This window comes from Exophiala oligosperma, assembly GCF_000835515.1.
Source record: "Exophiala oligosperma strain CBS 72588 unplaced genomic scaffold supercont1.16, whole genome shotgun sequence".
Lineage (NCBI taxonomy): Eukaryota > Fungi > Ascomycota > Eurotiomycetes > Chaetothyriales > Herpotrichiellaceae > Exophiala > Exophiala oligosperma.
In genome coordinates this window covers 241,483-255,679 of record NW_015622833.1, presented here as the reverse complement: position 1 = coordinate 255,679, position 14,197 = coordinate 241,483, and the positions used below count along the sequence as shown (strand labels likewise).

Below are 14,197 nucleotides of genomic sequence, written 5' to 3'. Positions count from 1 at the left end.
TTTGTTGTTGGATCATCCTGATCGAGTACGAAATGTCATGCCACATGAATGTCCCACGGAAAATAAAAATCCCCGTCTCGGGAGACCAACGACCCAAGACGATCAAACCATGATCAAAAAACATGAGAATCATGGCCAGAGATATGGCCGGTACCGACCCCGAATCGATCCAAAGATGGGAAGCTCTAGGTGAACATGTCCATTCGAGGTTGGATCGGAATTACGTCCGTTGGGCGAGAGGATACCCCTTTGACCATCCCGACGAGTTCACCAGTTTCGGACCCGACAAAACTCAAGGGCAAACCTGTAGATTGGTCGGTGGGTGGTTCGACCCCCATGGAAAGGTTCGTTCCTTGACAATGTGACAACCGCGACAAAGGCCGGACTCGACATTACATGCTTGCCAGGTTCACATTTCCCGTACGTCTCTCATCCGGAGATATTGGCGAATCATATAGTCGAAACGACCAAGAAATATCTGTAGCAAGACCAAACGAACAAACACACAGGAACTGACGGTCAAGAAGAGACGAAGGGGGAAAGAAAACACATAAACACACACACACACACACACACACACAAAAAGAAAAAGAAAAAGCCTATGTTGTGAGGAATCATCATCTGTAATTAGTCGGGTTCATGAATGAAATGAAACCTTTTGTTTTGTTGCAATATGATTTTTTGAATGCAGTAATGTTGCATACCAACTTGAACCAATTTGACCTCACGCCTGCAGGAGTAGTAGTAGAATGGGTATCGTATCGTAGGACTTTGATGAGACCAGAAAAACTCCCCGAGGTCCCTTCCACACTCATCTCTTCAATACTCCCATTCATCCGAGTAACGCCCTGTTCAATTCCTGCCATTCAGAAATCCCCCTCATCATTAGTTTGTTGATTGTGCAAGGGTATTTGAAAATCACGGTTGGCTTTGAACTATCTTCGACCATAGAAACTGAAACTCCAGGACTGGACCCAAGGCCGAAAGAAACCAGTAATTCGCAATCAAAAGACACACGTTGGTGGTGATGAGCAGATATTCATGCATGCTTGATCGGTTTGCCCTTTCTTTCACGTCTGATCAATGACGGCTTCGACAACTCGGGGGCATGAACATCGCTGGGCGATCGAGGACGACTTCAGGTCGCAAATCGACCCACCACCAATGCCTGTATGATGTGACCTTCTTTCCAACCTTGTTCGGGAAGATTGAGTTTGTCATCGAGAATTTTGCCGAGATATGCGATACGGATTCGAGCTGGTTTGGGTATCTATATCAACAAGTCAGCAACGCGGTCAGACTTTTCCTGAGAAAATAACCACACTAACCTCAGTTTCCTCTCTGATCCTCTCCGCCAACAATCCAACTCGCTGTGTCTTACCGAGAGGGATGACAACGTCCGGTCCGCCACGATCGCTCAATCGACAGCGCACGTTAACAGCGTCCTTATCGACGACCGCCTTGCCTTTCACCTCCTTGGTCTTTTCTGTGTCGATTTGTGACTGAGAAACATCTTCCATCTTCGTATCCTCGGTGGCCTCGAGTTTCGCAGCTAGGGTGTCAGAGTCGGCGGGTCCGGAGACGGTTTGACTGTCCATGTCTGCAATATCCTCAATCACGTCCGTGGGATCAGATATCACGGCTTGCGGTATTTTGTAAAGGGTTCCTTGTGAATCGTACGCTCCTTCTTCGAGACGACCGGTCGGGAGTGTAACTTCTAGTGCGTCGAGGATCCCTTGTGCGTCTGCCAGATCCCCTTCGCGGAGACACTCGATGGCTTGTTTGAGACCTTCCCAAATCTCGGTTCTCCCTGTCACTCTCGTCTCGAAGAACTCGTATCTTTCTCGCTGGAGTCGCGTGCGTGTCCACGTCCTATCTTTACCCGTCCAAGGCTTGGGAGGTTGGAGAGGGAGGTTGTAGTGTTCTGCCAGCGAAAGTGACCGGCCAGGCTGTGATCGATGGTTTTGGACCGAATGTCTAGGCGTGGAGAGGGCAGAGTGAGATGTCTCACTTTGTGGAATGGAGAGGCCCGACGGGGGCGCAAGGGAATTGCTACCATGTTGGTCTTGCGTCGAGCTGTTAATCGCCGTCTGCGAGGTTATGGCCTGAGGGGAAGTGTGTCGGACTGGAGGGGGCGCAATGGCTCGCCCATGTTGAGGGCTTTCAGAGTTGTCAGGTCGCGATGAACAACAACCCTGGTGGTAGCAAAAAAAAGAGGTCAGTCGTGGTCGCGATTGTGAGGGACTCCGACGTCCACAAAGGCCGGGGATTTGTTACTGCGTCGTCGTCGCCGAGGAGGGCTACACTCACCATGGTTTTAGATCATGTTGTATAATGTATGTAGTGGTGGCCTTGCTCCTGTACAAAGAGTTCTTCTTTCGACAAAAATTATCAATATTCATCAAAGCATTGTGTCGCTTGTAACGCTGGGGAAGTGAATTGGTGGTTGGAAGATGCGACCGACTATGGGTAGTCCAACGAACTCTCTGTTCACAGAACGAAGAGGCCGGACCGGCAAAAAGTCCACAACAATCCAAGCCACAACGAGTGTCAAAGGAGATTCGTCAGCAGTGGCAGCATACGGATTATAGAGTCGCAGCACTGGTTGTCGCTTGTCGTTGTCAAGGAAGAAACAAGTAATTACTGTACAGAAGACAACAGGATCAGGAAGTATGATATGGATGGGGTAGATAGACTCTAGGTATGAAGTAGTCGTAATGGGCTTGGATCATCATTATCTTCCTCACCATTACGGAGTATCATCATCATCATCATTATCAATCAAGGGTCGCGATCGAGTAAATCGCCAACCAACCGCCTAACAAGGCTCCCTGGTCTCGGTAAACGCACTGTTTCTCACATGCAAAGGTCACCCATTCATTGATTGCAAATACCCTTCTTTTACTGTGCCGCGGCCGTTCTCCATCTGAGAGATTTTGTAGAAAACTCATACTGGCCATCTACTAGAAGCATGTCTGTCACTGCTGTACCAACCTAAGTCTTCACCTTTGACTGCCTCGTCTCACCTGTAAGATTACGAATCTTGCCCAGGGTTCTCCGTACTTTTCGCTGTCCTCTTCAACGTACTCGCATCGATCTCTCAATCAAGTATCCCGTGGGCGACGAGGTGGGAAGAATCTCAAATTCAGTCCTAAAATATTGCTAATCATCATCATACGAAAAAAATTACAATTGTAGGTCTCTTAGAAACTGGTTAGAAGTGGCTTCCACCCATGTCATGTACAAACACTATACAGTAAAAAAAACAATGTCCACTCGTCGTCGTCGTAATCATCGAAATTCAATCGATGGACACACGCCTTTCCCCCAAACGCCTTGCTTGCCTTCGTGCTTTAATTCGAGTTGTTGATACCTGTTTCTTCCTAGTTAGCGACAACGAACCACAATCCCAAAAGTTGGTCAATACTCACTTCTCGCTCTTCGAGTGGAAATATATACCACTGACCCTCCCCTCGACTTGATTGAAACAAATGTAATAGAAGCCTTCAAAACTGGCCCCTTGGATGCTTTTCAGCTTGTAGTCCGGCACCAGAAAGTGCTCCTTCCATCGCATGAAAATGTAGTCTTGCTGCCACCAATTCTCGTCATTCAATGGGTACACGAAATTGATGTTCCGCTTGGCCTGAAGACTGAGCGGTCTCCAGGCAGGGAACCTCGCCCAGTGAGTGAGATCGGTTTTGTCACTGGCACCCCACGCCGGATCTCGTGTTCTGAAGCTGTACTTCTGCTCAGGCCCGCCGATGATTTCTCCCGTGAAGAATGTCGTCAGGGTCGGATGGTCGGGGGTTAGTCCGCAAATTTGTAAATAACCCGACATGGTCGACTGCTCAATGTCGACAGTCAATATAGTTACTTCGACGTTGTAAATCTGCCGGTCGGATTGTTGTGTTCCCTTGAACTTCGAGTATGGTTGAAAAGTAGACGAGGGATACTGAGGCCGTAATCGCTTCCTCGAGAACTCCCATGCCTTTGAAGTGTCTGACCAGTCAAGTTTCTGGTCGATGGACGAAACTCCTGCTTTATCGTGGGCAAGCCTTTGCCCTTGTTCTTCCAGCGATGGGTTGGGCCGGGGTGATGCTGTCGTGGCATCGCTCGCTGCTGCGGCTGCTCGGGAAGTGGCGTCCGCGTCGTCTGTAGACACTGGCGTCACATTGACACTTCTGCTCAGGTCGATTCCAGGCCCGCCAGTATGACCATTTATCGACGACTCGTCATCCATTTTAATGTCGTGATCCTCGCTTATCGCAGCGGCGCTCCCGTGTTGGGCTTGCGGAGGCATCTTCTCTTCGTATGCTTCCGCGAAAGCGTATATACTGTCCTCTTGCATTAATGACATGCCCGCAGCAGTATTGTCACGTTCGACCGTCCGCGTGATTCCATGACTGCTCGCCGCCCTTTGTCGGATGGTCCTTAGGTCTAAGGCTTGATCTTCATCAGTTTCGGACGGCGGCGTTAGTGGTGCAGGGCATGCGACATTTGCCTGGTCGGCTTCGAGGTGATTACGGGCGCTGGACCTATCCGGTGCATGAGACGGCATTGAATGGGGAGGAGGCGCTGAGATATCATAAGGGCCGCGTGACCAAGTAAGCAAAAAAGAGGACGGGCGGACGGAGTGGTTTGCGACAGTATACGAGGAAGGGAGGTCAAGTAAATTCAAATGGTTGCCATAGTAGGGGAAATGGCACGAATAAGTGAAATGATGTGATGATGAATTGGCGTGGAGAGATACAAGTACTGCTAAGTCGGTGGAAACGGACGGGTTGAGGCCATAGCAAGAATCCTGACATAACCAGCCTCGACCCCCGAAGCCGGCCCGGAATGATCTGGGTCTTTGCGGGGTAACAATAGTCCACCCATCGCAATAGCGAAACAGTCCTATACAAGGAATGAATGGTATGACCGCCATCCGGATCATGTTTGGGAATATTTCAGCCTCATCAGCTTGATGCAACCTCCAAAACCACCTTATGATTCTTTGCATTTGTCAACAGCCTCCATGCTCAGTCACGATGAGGCGAGCATCCGTCCATCCCCCACGTCCATGGGTGGCGCGCTTCGATCAGAAATCGGCTACATATTTGACCTACTTCTGTCGCAGATTCACCAGATACATCTTCTTCAAGAGCCACTTCTTGATGCCGTGAAGAACAACGCCACGAAGGCGAGGGCGCTGACGCGTGGTAGTGTTGCGACGTTTCGAGAGATCGGGTCGACAACATGATCGTATTCGCCTGGATCGTTCTAGATGGGCTTGATCTAACGAGAAGAGTTAGTCCTGGCCTGAAGATATCACATTAAACAGTGCCGACATACCTTGAAGTGCAGCGAAATTAACGAGAATACCAGAGCCTTAAGATCCTGCACTAGGTAATAAAACACTCTCAATCCTTCCGGGTCTGCAGAGTCCGTCACATCGCCCAGTGATCCAATCTTTGCTGTCTAGATAGGGCGATCAATTGTGTATTCCACTCTCGTTGCATTTTGGACATACCTCAAATTGTATATGGTCGCTTCCGACTCGAATTTCCAACTCTTGTCTTCCGTCCTTGTTCTTTTGAGGCCATCGCGAATCATCTTCCTTCATGATCTCGCTGTCTTTGATGATGCGCTTGATCTCAGAAATCAGGAGTGCGCTGACCGACACTATTGCACTTCGTCAGGCTGGATCCGAGCCGAGGGTAAGGGCATCATACTCTCTTTGCGAATAAGGGAATCGTTGCGGTAGTTGGAGTTGTTGGCATATCTTGCCACTGCGCTTCTTCCATCACCAATTACCCGGAAGTCGAACTCTGTGACAAAGGCATTAGTAGACGTCCGAGATGCCATGACCGTACTGGTGATCGATACCTAAGAATTCATGACCAAATCGACCAGAATGGCCAGAACTGCCGCTCGTCAGTATTTTCCCTCTCCCCAAACGAAGTGGACCGCATACTAGTAGCGCACATAAAAGGGCTCGCTTGTGTCTGCCTTGGACATTGTCGCTGCTGTTGGAATATGTAGGAGGTATAATTCGTCTTTAGAAGACTGGGCAAGTGTTTTCTGGCGCGTTGACTTTATCGAAGGGCTTAACATTTGGATTCAGATGCGGAGAATTGCAGCTCTAGCTTGCCAAGGCTGCGGTTGTTTTCAGACGAGGCTGAGACTACCCAAGTCATGATCTCCTTCGCAATCCTCTTCCCCTTGTACGACTGTACTGTATGTTCCAAAATCTTTACAATGCATTTGCGACAAACAAAATAGATTGACTGCCTATGTTTGAAGCTGGTCATAGAAGCCCTCAGAATTGATGAACGCGCATCGCTCAAGCAACTGAGACTCAATTCCGACACTACTACTCTTATTGAACTCGTGTTGCCCAGCATTTGGTCCGCCGATGACTCTCACACTCGCATTTTGTACAGCTTGTCCCTTCACGGATGCTTCGGTCTTGTTGTATGCTTGTCCCCAACCTGCCAAAGAGATGGAAGCATTGCCACTCGGATTGCCCGTTGACGCAAAATGTGCCCAGCTACCTGACATTCTCGTTTGAACCACCTCTTGTGCCGCATTGATACCCAACCCGATATTGGCGTTGTTGAAAACGAAGGGAACATCTGAAACATGTATTACCCCTTCAAATCCTGCGCCAGAAAGTTGCAACAGAGCGCCAAACGTGGTCTCGTTCAGCTCGTACAAGTAACTATGCCCCCCGTATTGAGCGATGTGGTGGGCGGCGTCAATTGCCGGGCACGCAAAATTCACGTCTCGATAGATTTCTGCCGCTTGAAGGTAGTACGGCGAGGCTTGTACTGCAGTCGCAGTTGCCAGGAAGTCTTTGACAGGGTACAGAGACATCAGGGTCTTCTTTGTTGTGGCATTGAGGTGTGGATAAGAGGCAGCTAGATAACCCTGTACCGCCTGGGAAGTGTTCAGTAGAGGACTCGCAAATATACTACCGTCGTTATAATTCCATCCTGCGATGACGGAAACATTTTTGTGAAACAGGCCTTTTCGCAACAGAGCCGAGGGTGCTTGAGGTATGAAATCGCCATCTATTGTGGGAAAGAAGATGTCCTGAGATGTCTGGTTGGCAGTTATATTCTCGTATTGCAGCACAGCTTGCAGTAGCGCTGGCATTGGTAGTTGTCGAAGACAGGTCAACGCCATCGAGCTGTTCGTGCTTGTACACCCTGCGAGACGAGCGACGGTGCTGGTGCTGGTGACCGTGAAATTGCCGGAGACGCCTGGATCTGCCGCTGGTGAACCTGATTGCATTATCCCACGCTGAAAAGGGATTGATCCTGCAAATGTAGGTTAGTACCACCCCAGATGTTGCGGATATTGACTTAACCTTTTCCGCCATAAGCAGTGATTTGCAACCCTACCCCAGTCCCACCATCGCTTTGACCGAACAGCGTGACCTCTTTAGGGTTCCCTCCAAAGACTGCAATGTTCTGTTGGATCCACGTGAGTGCAAGTCGCTGATCCAGCAAACCTGAGTTGAGAGATTTCTCCGCTCGAAGGGCAGGGCTATTCCCGAATCCAAAGACGTTCATTCGATAGTTCATAGCCGCGAATATGACCGGAGTCCCTTTGCTTTTGGCTCCCATAACCAGAGCAGTTGGGTCATATAGTGAGTAATTGGTGGAACCATATTCATCACCACCGCCGTAAATCCACACTAGGACCGGCAGGTTTGCATTCTGTTTCGCCCCCGAAGGTCTTGCAATCCTCAAGTTCAAGCAATCTTCAGATAAGTTATACACGCCTTCATTGACAGTCAGCCCGGCGAAGGATTGCAACGTCTTTTGTGGGCAGGATGGTCCTGCGGCGGTTGCTTGTACAGTGGTTCCATTCGGATAGGCGAATGCTTCAGGGTGTTTGAACCGGCTCATGCCCGAAGTATCTTTGCCATATCTGATGCCTTGAAAGTTGTCCACATTGCGGTCAGTGTAACCTATGTATGTCAGGTTGTGTGCATCATCGTGGACAGTCACTGGAGACTGAGCCACAACAAGGGCGGCAAAGACGAGAATGATATGCCAACTTAGTGACATTGTGTGTTATTCCGCTACGAGTAGACACAATGACATGCACGGATTGAATGAAACAATTGCAGAAGGCTTCATTAAGGCCGATGATGCCTGGGGGCAGGAGGTCTGTCTAGATCCGGGGTGCCTGTTGTCACAGAGAGTTCTGGCTGACTGGCCTGGATTAGAGGGGAAGCATTACGTTGCTGCATCGCATACTAGGGTCGGCTTTGTGAGACTTCACCCCAATTGGTAGCGATTCGTCATTCACGGATAGCGTGAGCATAGTGCCAGCAAACGTCACCACTCGAATGGCCATATGCAGGGCTTACCAGGCATGAATTTCATGGGTACAGCTGGCCGTGAAGAGTCTGTAGAAGGGCACTGCATAGTTGATCTGTTGTCGTAGGCCTGTTTGTGAATGCACCACAGAACAAATTGAAATCCGGGCACTTTTCTTTCGCTCGAAAGTGCTGCAGTACCAACTCGTTCTGGAATATTGATAGCTCATAGCAGAACTATATTGCTAAGGAGACAGTTGGCCGTATTATTTGCTTCATTCATCAGCCTTAGAGAGAAATGCAGTCCAGGGAGAAAATAGAGTCAATTCAGCGCAGAAGGTGAAGCCAGCACAAAGTCGAGCCACGTGACATGTCGCCAAGGCGTGTTGATATTCTGGACACCGAGTCCCCTGGGCATTTGGGAACATGAATTCTGGCATCAGTGTCCTGTCCGCAGATCAAGGCTCCTTACCCTGAGTTCCTAATTGAACACTAAGAATCTTGACCTGTTGGGCAGGTCTCAAATCGGATGATGCGTTGAGCACTCGTCACCTCTCAATCTTGCACACCTTTTACATCTTCCCGACACCTTTCCCCTCGCGCGGCGCGGTCGACATCCTCCCAACTCCTGGCCCAAGCCTCGTCAGGGGACGATTGTTGCAATCATGGCCACTTTTCTAGACAACTCCTACAGTCTGGTCCATCTGGACAACACTGCAGACCAGCCGAGCCAACAAGACCTAAAAACACAACTGGAAAAGGGCACAGATGAGACCAAGCTGGACACAATGCGGAGGATCCTGACCATGATGTTGAACGGGGACCCTATGCCCAACCTACTTATGCACATCATTCGCTTTGTAATGCCCTCAAAAAGCAAACCTCTCAAGAAACTCCTATACTTCTATTACGAAATATGCCCGAAGCACGACGCGAATGGAAAGCTGAAGCAAGAAATGATTCTAGTCTGGTACGTCAGACACATTTGGGATTTCTTGCAGAACTAATTGAGAGCAGCAATGGTATTCGAAACGACCTTCAACATCCGAACGAGTTCGTTCGGGGCAATACTCTACGATTCCTCTCTAAGCTCCGCGAACCTGAACTCATCGAACCTTTACTCTCCGCCGCACAAACTTGCCTCGATCATAGACATGCCTATGTGAGAAAGAATGCAGTCTGGGCGCTAGCTTCTGTCTATCAGCATGCTCAGCATCTCATTCCCGACGCTCCGGAAATGCTACACACCTTCCTAGCGGGCGAGAGTGACACCACGTGCAAGCGAAATGCCTTCGCCGCTCTAATGAGCATAAGCCACGAGAAGGCTCTAGACTACCTGACTGGGGTTTTGGATGGGATACCAAATGCAGAGGAATTATTGCAATTGGTAGAGCTCGAGTTTATAAGGAAGGACGCAGTACAGAATCAAGCGAACAAGGCGCGATACCTGCGGTTGATATTCGACTTGCTGGAAGCGAATACTAGCACGGTCATTTACGAAGCCGCAACCTCTCTTACAGCGCTCACCAGCAACCCTGTCGCGGTCAAAGCAGCAGCCGGGAAGTTGATCGAGTTGAGTATCAAGGAGGCAGACAACAATGTCAAACTTATTGTGCTTGACCGGGTCGAACAGCTTCGAAGACGAAATGAGGGTGTTCTAGATGACTTGGCAATGGAGATCCTTCGTGTCCTCTCTAGTCCTGACCTCGACGTCCGAAGAAAGGCACTGAGCATCGCGCTCGAGATGGTCTCGAGCAAGAATGTTCAGGAGGTGGTTATGCTACTTAAGAAAGAGTTGAGCAAGACCGTAGTGGAACAGTACGAGAAGAACTCCGAGTACCGGCAACTCCTGATACAGTCAATCCATCAATGCGCGATCAAATTTTCGGAAATTGCAGCAAGCGTTGTGGATGTGTTGATGGACTTTATTGCGGATTTCAATAACAGTTCAGCGGTTGATGTTATATCTTTCGTCAAAGAAGTGGTCGAAAAGTTCCCCAACCTCAGATCATCAATTGTGGAGAGGCTGGTTTCCACGCTTGGTGAAGTTCGGGCTGGCAAGGTCTATCGCGGATCTCTATGGGTTATTGGCGAGTACTCACTCCAAGAGAACGACATCAAAGAGGCATGGAAACGAATTCGGGCCAGTTTAGGAGAGATCCCTATCCTAGCTTCCGAGCAGCGACTGCTCGATGAGCAATCCCATGATGACAATGACGAGCCATCCAAAGACCAAGTCAATGGACACGCACCCAAGGCACCTGCAAGCGGATCTCGAAAAGTTCTGGCGGATGGCACATACGCCACTGAATCTGCCCTGACCAGTGATTCTGCTGCTAAAGCCAGACTAGAAGCAGTCAAGGCGGCCCAGAAACCGCCGTTAAGACAGCTAATATTGGACGGCGACTACTATCTTGGTACTGTGCTTTCATCAACACTTACGAAACTGGTCATGCGACACTCTGAAATCTCTTCCGACCAGGCACGCACCAATGCCCTACGCGCCGAGGCTATGTTGATCATGATTTCCATCGTACGCGTTGGACAGTCACAATTCGTCAAGGCTCCTATCGATGAGGATTCGATGGACCGCATTATGTCCTGCGTCAGAGCTCTGGCGGAATTCACAGAACGCAAAGAGCTTGAGACCTCCTTCCTGGACGACACCCGCAAAGCATTCAGAGCTATGGTGCAGGTCGAAGAGAAGAAACGCGCGGCTAAGGAGGCGGTTGAGAAGGCAAAGACCGCGGTCCAGGTTGACGACGTCTTCTCAATACGACAACTTGCTAAGAAGAGTGCAAGTGACGGTACCGACGACATGGAACTTGACCTAGAGAAAGCCACTGGCGGGGATGCTGGATTCGAAGATCTATCATCCAAGCTCAACCGAGTTGTTCAGTTGACGGGCTTTTCAGATCCTGTCTATGCGGAAGCCTATGTCAAGGTACATCAATTTGACATTGTATTGGACGTGCTTCTTGTGAACCAGACGAGAGAAACTCTGCAGAACTTGTCTGTGGAATTTGCGACGTTGGGCGATCTAAAGGTGGTAGAGAGACCAACAACCCATAATCTCGGCCCACAAGATTTCCTGAATGTTCAATCAACCATCAAGGTGTCGAGTACCGACACAGGCGTGATATTCGGTAACATCGTCTATGACTCGCCCTCGGGAACAGACACCCACGTTGTAATTCTGAACGATATACATGCCGACATTATGGATTACATACAACCTGCAACCTGCTCTGAATCTGCATTCAGAACGATGTGGACCGAATTTGAATGGGAAAACAAGGTCAACATCAACAGCAAAGCGACCAACAAGACTCTTAGGGAGTTTTTGGACCAATTAATGAAGAGCACGAATATGACGTGCTTAACTCCTGATGCTGGGCTGAAAGGTGACTGTCAGTTCCTCAGCGCCAATCTCTACGCTCGGAGCGTATTTGGTAAGTGGCAGAGTGCGTCTTACTTGTGGTTACACGTTGACTGACTTGTATACAGGGGAGGATGCATTGGCGAATCTGAGCATTGAAAAGACGGCGGATAACTCGATCATTGGCTTCATTCGAATCCGATCTCGTTCTCAAGGTCTGGCGCTGAGTCTAGGTTCTCTCAAAGGGTTAAAGGCTGGCACATACTAGGAGTTTGTGTTGTAGTCGAGCAAATAGAAATGAGCACCGTTGTAGGAGTATTCAAAAAATACCTCCGGATGATTTGGACGAAAAATGAACAAATAGTAGATCAGACCAAAGCATCATTTTCACATGCAAAGCTGAAAAGAGGTCTGGCCCCTGTAAATCGCAAAGTGGGTGTTGACACCATGTATTATGCCTATTCTACTGTGCTTGCTGTAACCACAAAGTACCTAACAATACTCCGTACAAAGAACCCAGTCTCTTGGGCTTGTCCAGTACTGCATCCGGATACTCCGTATGCACCTAGTTTTATCCACTCATCGAGTAACCTTCAAGTACTCCATACCGACAACAAGGCTCCCTCTGCCCTACCGACTACGTACAATTGTCTCCCAGCCATCTCATTCTGCCAACAAATTCCATCTCGCAAGGTGACCAAGATGTGCAGCCCCAGATTTCATCCTGCATTACTTTGGCAGTAAGTGATGCTTCACTTGAGACCCTCGTTCGTAGTTTTACTCCGTACATGAGCGTTCTATCTTACAATGTTTTTCCTCGCACCCTAATTCCAGAGACTTCCCTTTGTCGACGTCGACCTACGAATCCTGCCAACGACTGCACCCATGGCACCATGGCTGCGTCTAGCAGCCCTCCCTTCTTCCCTCCTTCTCTTTATTGCCAATTCCGCAGTCCCGGTAGCGGCGCAGCATTCGAGATGGCCTTACAACCTACCCCCCGAAGTGAAATACTACCCCGAAGATGAATTCCTTCTCAAGCGGGACATTGATGTCCAACAGAAACTTCAAGAGCAACCAGTGACGGGAGTTCGTAAAATGAGCCATGATCCAGGAGAGAAATTCTATCTTGATTACTGGGGCTTTAACGAGGAAGATGAAGAGATGAGCTACTTGACATACACGAATGCGACGATCTGGGCAACATTACATCGACCAATGCGTGTCCACTCACAACCCGGCAATCAGAGCTTCTTTGCCCGCCTACCAGGCTGGAATCTACTGTCTAAACGAGATTTTCAATGTCCATCCGGAACATCGGCATGTACATCCATCAACCGGCCCAACAGCTGCTGCGCCTCCGGTTCGACATGTGAGATCGTTGAGGACACGGGTCTCGGTGACGTTGGTTGTTGTCCCAGCGGCCAAACTTGCGCAGGAACTCTGTCGAGTTGCGAAGAAGGCTACACCAGTTGTCCCAACGACCCGGGCGGAGGTTGCTGTATTCCTGGATATGCATGCTACGATGTAGGGTGCGTGCAAACGTCTTATGCAACACTCACCCCGTCTTCAGTGCCAACCCCGTCAACGACAACCGTAACATCCTACACAACTATCACGCCGTCGGCAAGTACACACTCTACGTCAACGAGTCGGACCTCGATTTCGACGACATCCCAATCGACCAGCCTCGAGCCTCAAATATCGACCGTGACGAGAACTGTTACCGTGACATCGACGCCGAATGTTCTGACCTGCTCCTCGGGCTATCGCTCCTGTCCCGCAACTCTGGGGGGCGGCTGTTGTCCCACCGATCGATCATGCGGCTCTGCCAATTGTCCTGCAAGCACTTCCTCCCCGACCCCCGCTCCTCCAGTCCGCCCAACTACTTTGACGACCACGGAGGTGACAACCACGGTGACGCCAAACTCAAAATCAACAGCGAGCCTGACAACAACAACCTCGAGCTCGAGCGCTACGGTGACAGGCTGCCCGACAGGCTTCTACGCTTGTTCAGCATACTACCAAGGTGGATGCTGCCAGATTGGTCGGAACTGCGACACCACTTCTTGCCCAGCATCCGCTTCAACGACACTCGTTTCAGGCAGCACACTCACTATCGCCGCTCCGACAGGCAGTGGGATTACAGCACCCGGCACAGTCCTGACTGGTAGCTGTGCGCAAGGCTGGATGACATGCTCTGCTGATTTAGGAGGAGGATGCTGTCCTAGTGGGTACCAGTGCGGCATCACCAGTTGTGCAGCACTGGCAACAGGAGGTGCTGGAGTAGGCAAGATGCCACCGAATGGCGCCGGGAAATGCAACATAAACATGGGCATGGCTTTGGCTATCACGATAATGAGCTTTGGGGCATTGTGGTTGTAATGTGAATATGAGATTCGATGCACTAGTACAGATTCAGACCTCCTTGAATATATGATGCTGGATTGACTCGCGATAATGATATCCCGAATACACATTTTCTTCCGTATACCTTCAAGAATAAA

General features: G+C 49.7%; 6 protein-coding genes across 6 annotated transcripts; 2 read left to right on the top strand and 4 right to left on the bottom strand.

The window, feature by feature from the left end:
• Positions 1-602: 602 nt before the first annotated feature.
• Positions 603-2,740, bottom strand: PV06_10883 (uncharacterized protein). The gene is made up of 3 exons (XM_016412476.1): positions 2,311-2,740; positions 1,329-2,195; positions 603-1,270 (listed from the first exon to the last, which is right to left on the bottom strand). The coding sequence occupies exons 1-3, from the start codon at positions 2,311-2,313 to the stop codon at positions 1,139-1,141; spliced, it is 1,002 nt and encodes a 333-aa protein (XP_016257201.1). The 5' UTR covers positions 2,314-2,740; the 3' UTR covers positions 603-1,138.
• A 551-nt stretch (positions 2,741-3,291) lies between these two features.
• Positions 3,292-5,002, bottom strand: PV06_10882 (uncharacterized protein; the record flags this gene model as incomplete). The annotated part of the gene is made up of 2 exons (XM_016412475.1): positions 3,292-3,373; positions 3,432-5,002. The coding sequence occupies 2 exons, from the start codon at positions 5,000-5,002 to the stop codon at positions 3,292-3,294; spliced, it is 1,653 nt and encodes a 550-aa protein (XP_016257200.1).
• A 260-nt stretch (positions 5,003-5,262) lies between these two features.
• On the bottom strand, positions 5,263-6,000 carry PV06_10881 (uncharacterized protein; the record flags this gene model as incomplete). The annotated part of the gene is made up of 6 exons (XM_016412474.1): positions 5,263-5,277; positions 5,335-5,460; positions 5,513-5,664; positions 5,715-5,810; positions 5,869-5,906; positions 5,957-6,000. The coding sequence occupies 6 exons, from the start codon at positions 5,998-6,000 to the stop codon at positions 5,263-5,265; spliced, it is 471 nt and encodes a 156-aa protein (XP_016257199.1).
• A 273-nt stretch (positions 6,001-6,273) lies between these two features.
• On the bottom strand, positions 6,274-8,060 carry PV06_10880 (uncharacterized protein; the record flags this gene model as incomplete). The annotated part of the gene is made up of 2 exons (XM_016412473.1): positions 6,274-7,304; positions 7,355-8,060. 2 exons carry the CDS (start codon positions 8,058-8,060, stop codon positions 6,274-6,276), a joined length of 1,737 nt encoding a protein of 578 aa, XP_016257198.1.
• A 694-nt stretch (positions 8,061-8,754) lies between these two features.
• On the top strand, positions 8,755-12,053 carry PV06_10879 (uncharacterized protein). Its single transcript, XM_016412472.1, has 3 exons — positions 8,755-9,284; positions 9,332-11,766; positions 11,822-12,053. Exons 1-3 carry the CDS (start codon positions 8,980-8,982, stop codon positions 11,959-11,961), a joined length of 2,880 nt encoding a protein of 959 aa, XP_016257197.1. The 5' UTR covers positions 8,755-8,979; the 3' UTR covers positions 11,962-12,053.
• A 525-nt stretch (positions 12,054-12,578) lies between these two features.
• On the top strand, positions 12,579-14,075 carry PV06_10878 (uncharacterized protein; the record flags this gene model as incomplete). The annotated part of the gene is made up of 1 exon (XM_016412471.1): positions 12,579-14,075. The coding sequence occupies one exon, from the start codon at positions 12,579-12,581 to the stop codon at positions 14,073-14,075; it is 1,497 nt and encodes a 498-aa protein (XP_016257196.1).
• Between the last annotated feature and the right edge of the window lie 122 nt (positions 14,076-14,197).

Coding starts and splice junctions, on each gene's coding strand:
- PV06_10879 (XM_016412472.1), top strand. CDS start 8,980: ATGGCCACTTTTCTAGACAACTCCTACAGTCTGGTCCATCTGGACAAC. Junction 9,285..9,331: donor CAAGAAATGATTCTAGTCTG/GTACGTCAGACA, acceptor AATTGAGAGCAG/CAATGGTATTCGAAACGACC. Junction 11,767..11,821: donor CTACGCTCGGAGCGTATTTG/GTAAGTGGCAGA, acceptor ACTTGTATACAG/GGGAGGATGCATTGGCGAAT.
- PV06_10883 (XM_016412476.1), bottom strand. Junction 1,271..1,328: donor GGATCAGAGAGGAAACTGAG/GTTAGTGTGGTT, acceptor TTGTTGATATAG/ATACCCAAACCAGCTCGAAT.